The following is a 9,163-nucleotide window of genomic DNA, read 5'->3' as shown; positions in this document are numbered from 1 at the left end:
TGATGCCCGCGACCCATTATCAAAAAGTGCGGGACGAACTCACTAATTGAGCCTGCTGACCCGCGTTGACCTGTTCCGCATAACACGTAGCCCGCGCGAGCCAACAGTGGGGTGGAGCGAGTTGGCTCGCTGGCTCGCGTAAATAAAAAAAAATAGTTATTTAATATTTTTTTGTAAATAAAAATCATATCCCATTCACCCATTATTGTAGTGTGATCTTTATTTTATTTTATTTAAAAAAATTGAATTTAATGTACTAAAAAAAGAAATGTTTTATTTTAATCATCTAAAAGAGTTAGTATTAAGCGATAGTTAGTATTAAGAGTGACAATGAATTTAGTTTTAAGTAAAGTCTTATATTTAAAATCTGTTAATAAAAAAAATAATCTAAAGAAGAGATTTCAATAAAATAATTAAAAAATTAGTCATCTTCATTAAAATATTTTGTACCAAAATTTTGATAAGATATTCTTATACATATACATACATATATAAGAAATAATAGATAAAAAATAAAATTTTAATTATTTTTAATCGAGCTTTCTAATAATCCTCGTACTTAAATTTATATTTTTATCTTAATTAAATAAATTGAAACACAGATAAAATTTTAATTTTTCAATGTAGAAATAATTTTTTTTATAATTAATAAAATTTTAATTTTAATTTTTTTTTTTATGAAAACTGACCTACCGGTCACTTCTTATGTGGAAGAGACTAGTAAAATAAACCCACCCAGCCGGTATTTTACGAGTCAAACGCGGGTGAGCCAGCACACATGCATCCCTAATTTTAAAAGTTATGGAGTGCCACAATCACATATGGAGGTGGATGAAGAAGCAGCATTAAATCAAATTTGAAAAGCCTTCCCTAAGCCCATGTAATCAGTTATTGGGCCTAGTGACATACCTAGCAGAACCATAGTGGAAATCTGAAGAAAGTTAACACGACGCCGTTTTTCACAGCGAACAAAATCCCAGGAAAATAAGGATGTCAGAGAAATGGGACAAAAACCTAAACCCTGCAATGCAAAGTTGAGTTTACAGTTAAGAGAGTTAGTAGAGAAATCGAAGCTGAAAGGATAATAGATAGTTCCAACACCATTCTTTACTTATCAGAGATGGCTTCCGTTGATAGTAGAAAGAAATCAGTGGTTTTGGCTCTTTGCAAGTACCTTTCATTGGATCCCGTTAGTGCATGCCTTGCTCCATTTTTTCTCTCTCTCTAATTTGTCACTCATGTTTTGATCATTTCAAAACTTATGCAGAATAGTTACATGGGTTTAGGATTGCATTGCATTTAGCTTGTCTGCGTTATCCGTATTCTGTGAGGCCAGATTTAGGTGCTGCTTTATGTTGAATTGCTGACTTGATTTCACTGAACGGTGTTTTTATGTTTTTGGAATGCCAACTAGAAACTAGACTAGATAGATGGTAATAATAGTAGATGAGTATGAGTAGCATGATACTTATGATGATGCAAATTCTGCTGCTCTATTTTTGCTTGCAGAGTGTTGTTCCGGCTGAAAGTTTAGACAGTGATATTAAGAGTCTTTACTTGAAAATCAAAGCGGAAAATGGACACGGGGATAATCACTCTGATGAGGTAACCTGGCTTTAACTCACATTGATTAGGCCATTAATATCATTTAGTGTCACATGCTTCTGTTTCCTTGTTTATTCCCTTCTCCTTCAGACTTGTATTGTAAGTATAATGCAAGTGGTTAAGAGCTGATCCATCAGAATTAGCTTCAACCGCGGACTGTGGTTGTTGGAATCTAAGTGTCTGTTTTTATTACTTGTGAAAAATAGATTATTTCAATAATTGACTATAGAGAATAGGTTTAATGTTTGGATATATTAGGCATAAGTGGTTTTACGATAATCTATTTTGTTTGGGTTGAATGGAAGTATTTTTTTTATATTAGTATTACAAAAATGGTTTTGGGGTTGTTTGTAGTAGTTGGTTTTGTGTTTACTTTAATCAACTGTTAGATATCAAATGGAAAAATAAAGGCCAACTAAAATATGAACTATTAGCTTTTAATCCAAAGCTCCAAAATTTGGTTTCCGATTGGAAAGATACTTCCTTTATTGAGATTATAAACTTTGGTCATAGTCCAAATTGCTAAACATATTTGAATAGTAATGCCAACGCTTATTTTCTTTTTCTACCAATCAGATTATGCAAACTTCTAGAATCAGTTCCTCCCATTGTGGTGACACCCATTTCAATTTTGAAATCTGTGGCTGATATTAATTTTACCCATCCTCATTACATTAGCTGCTCAAAATTAATTCCATGATAACCAATTTTACATAATTTTAAAACAAACAGGTCTATAATCTTTAAAAGAGATCTATGCTGTAATTGAATGCTCCTTGACAAAATTGATTTGCTCCAGAACTTGTATGTTTTGTTCTTTTCCTGTTAATTCTGCTGAGTTATATGCTTCAAATTTAGGTGTTGAAGTGGGTAGCATTTGCAGAAGCCTTCCCTGTGGCCAATGATGCATGCTTAGAGAATCTCAAGAGATTAAACGATGAATTGTCTGGAAAGTCTGTACTTCTGGGCAATGGACTGAAACCCTCTGAAGCCGATGTTATAGTCTATTCAGTGGTTCATTCTTCCCTGGTATGCATTGTCACATTTTTCATACTAATTATGCTTTCAGAATAAAGAACCGCTTCCCCATCCGAGAGCTGAAATAGTTGGTCAAACAGGGTTTTTTTGTTACTGCTCTTTCTTTCTTGTTTTGTCTGGATTGTGCTTTTAACATATATCAATCTGTATAATTGTGTAGGATTCTTGATTTGTGTTGAATATATATCTAGCACTTTGTTGTACCTATTTTATCTTAATCTTGTATTAAAGAGTTATAATTTAAAGATATAGGTTTTAATTAGCTATCTCTGGTTGCTTATTGCCAGGTCAACCTTTCAGATACAAACAAAGAAAAACTGCCACATGTGTTGAGATGGATTGATTATATCCAGGTAATACTACACTTTAGAGCGCTTATGTTCATGGCTATTTATGTGTAAGATATCATGCTATGTTGCCACTCACACGTGACATCTTCTGCTGTTTGGTGCTATTTCCACTGGAAGTTAGTTTTATTCATCTTCAGAATAGGTGACTGTAGTTGGTATAGATGAAACCTATGTTTATCTTTTATTTCTACAACAAATGGAAGAGATCATAAATTGAGAAATAGATTGTATATTCATTAAGGTGACACCTCCTCCTCGACATTATTCTTAGAAAGTTGAATTAGGCCTTACTCAATCTTACAAAATTGATTTACAAGGTGAAATTTGCACTTACTTATATACTATACTATAATTTGATCATATTTCTAGTTGATATGAGATTTTCAACACATTTTTTTACGCTGAAGACTAGGCATGTCGAGCATGAGATTAGATATTTGTAGGTGATCTGACAGTAGTTCAATAGCGAGCGACACAATAGATCCAACAAACCTTGTTATTATAGGTCTAATTCAACCCTACAAAATTTACTTCCAAGATGAGATTTTGCACTCAGTTATATACTTTAATTTGACCATATCTCTAGTTGATGCAGGATCTTTAACAATTATAAATAGATTTATTATTTTATATGCATTTTCATGCTTATGACTTTGTTTCCAATGGGAGATTAGCCATATAAGACCATAAGGCCCCAAGAAAGCTTGAGATTCTTGCATCAAGTTTAAACCCATTTCTAAGTTCTTATTTTGTCTTTACACAGATTACGCAGTTGACTATATATCCAAGAAAGCTTTGTGGCATATATTTATAATATCTTAGTTCTTGTAGTGTGTTGTGTAGTTATGTTGAGTTTACCAAAAGAAACATTGAATTGAGTTTTACTTTCAACTTTTGTAATAAGACCATTTATTAATTGTTCTCACTGTAATTCTTTCATCAGCATAAGCAAGAATTTGTAGGTTTGTTTGAGAAGATATCGTTGCAGAAGCCTGGATTTGAGCCTCCGGTGAGACATCATTCCTTTATTGCCTTTTGATTTTCTACTTATGTACTAAACAATGGTAAGCCACAACTATTCAGTGGTAGTCATTTTAGACACCGATTAAATATAATTTTTGGAAAATAAAGTGAGGATTTAAACAAGTTAAATGTATATGTTTGTTGTTTGTTATTTTAGATTCCAACAATTCATTAAAAATAATAAAATATCAAATGTAAAAAAAAAAAAGGTTAAGCTTTGTATAAATATTCCTTAACTTTTTTTTTAAAAACTAATTGGGACCAATTCACAAAAAGTCTTAATGGTTTGAGATGGTAGTCAACATTGGCCAATGATTTACCAATGTAGCAGTGAACCCTATCTAGACAATTTTTGGTCCCAAATTCCAATTCAAATAAAGCATTTCGTTAAATCTCTTTCTTTCATGGACTAGAATGAAAAATCACTTACTTTTTGGGGATTCTGTAGTTAAATTGATTACAATATAGACATCAATGAGTGCTTGTATATCTTCATGTTAAATTGATTACAATACAGACTTCAATGAGTGCTTGTGTCAAGTTCTGGATTTGTACTTGTTATTTAGATTAAGTCTGACATGGTGCTAAGTTCCTTAAGCTAAAGCCTGTCGTATGGCATGCAGAAGGTACTGTCTAGTGTCTATTTCTAACTAAGCTATAGTGCAGAAGCAGTGTTAGCAAAAAACCCAGTATGTCCACTTTAATAATGGTCTTTTCTTTTAACAGAATAAAAGTATCCTTGATGAATTGTGAAAGCTGTTTGAACTTTGAAACAAATATTGTGTATATGCCTGCCAATATGCCTTCTGAAGTTCTATTATGCACCCTAAGACAGGTATTAGGAGATTTGTTATGTCTAATAGCTGCTTAGTTTTTCATTTCCATGCTGTTTTTTCAAGGTGACAAAACCTGTTGGAGTCGTGGAAGCTGATTTAAAATCAAAGACGGAGCAAAGCATAAAGAATGTCAACAAGTCAGAAATAGAATTATGCAAGGATAAAAACAAAACTGAGGTAAGGCAATCTATTTCTTTTGACAACGAATAGTATGTATATATATATATATATATATTTATTTATTTTTTCTTTTAATTTTTCTATAGGAAGAGTACCTAGATAAGACATGACAGTATGAGGTTATGGACTATATGATAAGGATTAAAAGCCTTTTCTGAAGAAAATGGGAGTTAACCTGTTTTTACATGTCACTTAAAACATCTATCTTGATCCATACGTAATAGTGATAACAATTTTTTTCTTAAATTTGAAAGTTGATCTTAGTCAATACTCACAACAGTAACTTCATACCAGAAGAAGAAAAGAATGACTGAAGCTAAGAACACTAAATTGATTTTAAATCCCAAATTAGGTTAACAATTCTTGATGTACAAGACTGGAAAGGGTGATAAGTGGTATCTTTTTCACTCGTCATTTAATTTTCTCTCAATCTTGATATTATTTGGATAGAGCCACATGCATGCTATACTCCAGAAGATTGAGTATTAGAATAGAAATGCTGATATATATTACAAACTCCTTGTACTTTTGTAATTACATCATTGTATAGTTTCTTCTCACTGGCTTTACTTTTCATTTCATTTATTTTTGAACATTAAGGGAAAGGCCACTGGAAGAAAGTCAACAGGAGACAAAGAACCCACCAAAGCGAAGGCAAAACCTGCTGAAAAAGAAGTAGCTGAGAAAGAGAATGAAGTTAGCGTCAGTTTGCTTAATATTCAAGTAGGATTAATTTGCAAAGCATGGAAGCATCCGTCTGCAGATAGGTCATTTGACAAACTTACTGAAAAAGTTTTTTATAAATAAACATGTTAAACTGACAGTAATGGAATTTAATGCTTCTGTAGTTTTGAAATGTTTGAGGTAAATATCATTATCAATGAACTTAAATTATGCAGTTTGCTAGTTGAGGAGATAGATGTTGGGGAGGCCAAATTGCGGCAGGTTGTCAGTGGTTTGGCAAAGTACTTCAGTCCTGAGGAGTTAACGGTAATGTTGTTACCTGAGTGTGATGGTTAGTTGTATTCATTTTGAATTGTAATTAACTCTATCTTATGTTCCTGCTGTTTTATTTCACTATACAGAATCGTCGTGTTGTACTTATAACAAATGTCAAACCTGGAAAACTACGGGATGTGGTGTCTGAAGGTCTGGTATGGATTCTCATACTTGCTGCGTGTGTTAAATTGTTTTGTAGTATGTAGCTTATGATGGTCAAGAGATCTTATATCTGTATTTGACTTCTCTTGGTTGGCAGGTATTATGTGCTTCGAATGAAGGACCAACTGTTGTGGAGCCCTTGCTCCCTCCAGAAGGAGCAAAAATTGGGGAACGAATTTCTTTTTCTGGGTAAGCTGTTCAAAATCTTCTAGATGGGGCATTCTGTCTTGTATTCATGGTTGAGTGACTTGTTCTATCCTCTATATAAATTGTGAAAGTGAAGATCACTATTGCACCCAACTATGTCTTAGCTTAGTTGGTTGCTCAGAAGTTTTAGTTTGCCGTGGTCTAGTCCCTTCCAAATTTGGCTACTTTCAGTAAGGGTGGGAACAGGCTGAGTTAAATTAGGATTTATAAGGATTGAGCCTGACTTACTTTCTAAATCAAAGGTCTGAGACTTGCCTGTTTACTTGATGAGGTTTTTTTAAGGCCTGATTTGTTAGATATTATGAGATATTATTAGATATTGTCAGATATTTCTAGTAATGGGCTTATCCCATATTTTCTGTATGTTTTTCTTTTTATATAAACGTAACCCTGTGTGTTCAATATACACAAGGGATTTATCCTATTTCTCTTTTCCTTATTTTAATATGATTTAACCTTTTAAAAGTTCAGCTTATCTTTGACGTCTACATAAATGCCTACATTGTAATAAAGATCTGTTAAATAAGGTAACATTGTTCTAAACATAAGACTTTTTGAATAACCTTTTTAATTAAATAAGCTTTTAAAAAAGCTTGGATCTGACCTATATGACAAATGGCCTACCCAATTGGGCCTAATATGGATTTTTTTGCCATAGGCTCTCAGCTAGTGTTCTGACCTGTTTTTGTCCCTAATAAAAAGCCAATTTGCTAAGGATCAGCTCAACTTGACACAGGTTGGTGATGAACGGTCAAAGTCGATCCCGTTTGGACTTTTTGGACCTATGAAGTCATGTGGGCTTGAGATTTTTTTTTCTCATTGATTGAGCGAGCTAGTTTTAGATTAAAATTAATTTTTATAAAATGTTTAGGTATTTAGAAGGTGGGTTAGTGGGTCACAATCTGTTTAAGCTACTGGTAAAGTAAACCAGATTTGTAAACTTGTTTAAATAAACCTGCTAATTGCCGGGCTCTAATGACCCAAAATATATGCTTTTTCCTTATCCATGCTGGTTGTAAGGTTAAACTGGCCAGCCCTTGTTGAATAATGACAATTTTTTCCCATTTGATTTCTCATTCCCCTGAACTGAATCAATTTACATTGCATTGACTTAGTATTTGCAGAGTAGAAAAGCGAGACAAATTATGTTTGGTAACCCATATTTAGTTTTGATATATCCTCTTCCTATCATCATCGTTTGCCAAGTATCTCATCACTTTGTAGTATGCCAATTACCAATTTCCTTTATTCCGTATTTAGGTTGTGTTACTTTTTTTTTACATGGATTTTGGTTTGGTCCCCATGTTTTGTATTCCTTTCTTTTCTCTTTTATGTTATGTTTCATGATGACAGATGGTTTGTGGATTTTGAGGTGTCTTCTTAACTCAAATGTCAAAATTTATAGTGATGCCTAACATGAGTTTTATTAAAAAAATAAATTACCTCCCATTGGATCTGGATATGTCTCTTTAATTATCATGATAAGATCGAATTTAATGTTAGGATCAACATGGCATGCCGTCAGGCAAACTGAAGTATCAAACGTGAATGAATATTTATATATATAGGTACAACTTAGCAATGGCTATTACTTTTTAGTTAGAATTGCATAGCACTCACTATAAACTTTTGTTCAAATTTTAGTTAGTAGCACTTGTTGCTATCTTGTGTTTTGGATATAATTTACTTGAGATTATTAATTATCTACGCTTTATCGTTCTAATTTAGGATTGATGGAAAGCCAGAGGATGTGCTAAACCCAAAAAAGAAACAGCTGGAGAAGATTACACCGGTAAAATTCCTCTACTCTTTTCTTTGTGTGTTTCCAAACTTACGTTTGTATCTGAAAGGGATGAAAGTGGGAGGTAAGAGAATAGAGAGGAAAGCAAAAATCCTTGGGTTTAGTTGGAGAGAAAGTGAAAGAAAAATGTGAAGAAAAGTTTATTTCTAGAAACAAAATTCTAAACTTTTCTTTTGAATTTAAATCTCAAATTTTCCTCTCTTCCCTCACTTTCCTTCATCTCAAGCCAACATAGGGTTAATTTTATTTAGAAGTGAAAGTGATGGTGTTCACAAGCTCATGATGCTTGTCCATGCAGCATCTTTTCACAGATGACAAGGGGGTGGCCACATTCAAGGGAATACCATTTATGACGTCTGGTGGACCATGCACATCATCCATTCCCAGAGCAACTATTAAATAGTGGGAGAGATATGGTCCATATCCACTGTTCATTTGTTCTTCACCACTCTGATTTTTGGCACCACAAAATATTCAAAGTTTTTTATTACGTCAATAAGGCGTTACTATCGTATCTTGTTGGCAAGTTTATGTTGCAGTTGCACTTGCGTGGTATTAAATGCTTCAAATATAATCTTGAATCCAGTGATTCTTGAGTTTATACTATAGTAAGTAACTCTACACATTGCAAAAAAAAACCAAAGACTATTTCAAATTATACAACAACCTACCTACCACGCGATATTATGCAGTCCTTAAATGCTACAATCATGATATCGAATCCAATGAGTGGGGCGAATGCTACAATAACTATATGCATTGATAAAAGAACGCAAGACCCAAATTATTTTACAGTTAGCTAGCCAATGATTATTGCAATTCCTCATAAGTAAACAAGAATTTAGAAATAACAGCATAAATGAGTATGGTACGAGGCATTCTGGTCAAATATGTTTTTAGACATATAAGTTCTCACTACTTGAATGAATGAAAAACAGAACATATAAACAAGCCATATCAAT

General features: G+C 33.1%; 1 protein-coding gene across 1 annotated transcript; it reads left to right on the top strand.

Annotated features, from left to right (window-relative positions):
- The first annotated feature begins 709 nt into the window (after window positions 1-709).
- LOC137821102 (Nucleic acid-binding, OB-fold-like protein) lies at window positions 710-8,802 on the top strand. Its single transcript, XM_068625529.2, has 12 exons — window positions 710-1,189; window positions 1,510-1,605; window positions 2,464-2,634; window positions 2,931-2,996; window positions 3,937-4,002; window positions 4,916-5,029; window positions 5,633-5,799; window positions 5,932-6,022; window positions 6,118-6,186; window positions 6,291-6,382; window positions 8,129-8,192; window positions 8,500-8,802. Exons 1-12 carry the CDS (start codon window positions 1,121-1,123, stop codon window positions 8,602-8,604), a joined length of 1,170 nt encoding a protein of 389 aa, XP_068481630.1. The 5' UTR covers window positions 710-1,120; the 3' UTR covers window positions 8,605-8,802.
- Window positions 8,803-9,163: the final 361 nt, after the last annotated feature.

The sequence above is a fragment of the Phaseolus vulgaris genome, chromosome 9 (genome assembly GCF_051622355.1).
Source record: "Phaseolus vulgaris cultivar YP4 chromosome 9, ASM5162235v1, whole genome shotgun sequence".
NCBI classification, from domain to species: domain Eukaryota; kingdom Viridiplantae; phylum Streptophyta; class Magnoliopsida; order Fabales; family Fabaceae; genus Phaseolus; species Phaseolus vulgaris.
Note: the sequence above shows the minus strand (reverse complement) of the source record. Positions and strands in the feature narration are given on the sequence as shown.

Coding starts and splice junctions, on each gene's coding strand:
- LOC137821102 (XM_068625529.2), top strand. CDS start 1,121: ATGGCTTCCGTTGATAGTAGAAAGAAATCAGTGGTTTTGGCTCTTTGC. Junction 1,190..1,509: donor AGTACCTTTCATTGGATCCC/GTTAGTGCATGC, acceptor TTTTGCTTGCAG/AGTGTTGTTCCGGCTGAAAG. Junction 6,187..6,290: donor ATGTGGTGTCTGAAGGTCTG/GTATGGATTCTC, acceptor CTTGGTTGGCAG/GTATTATGTGCTTCGAATGA.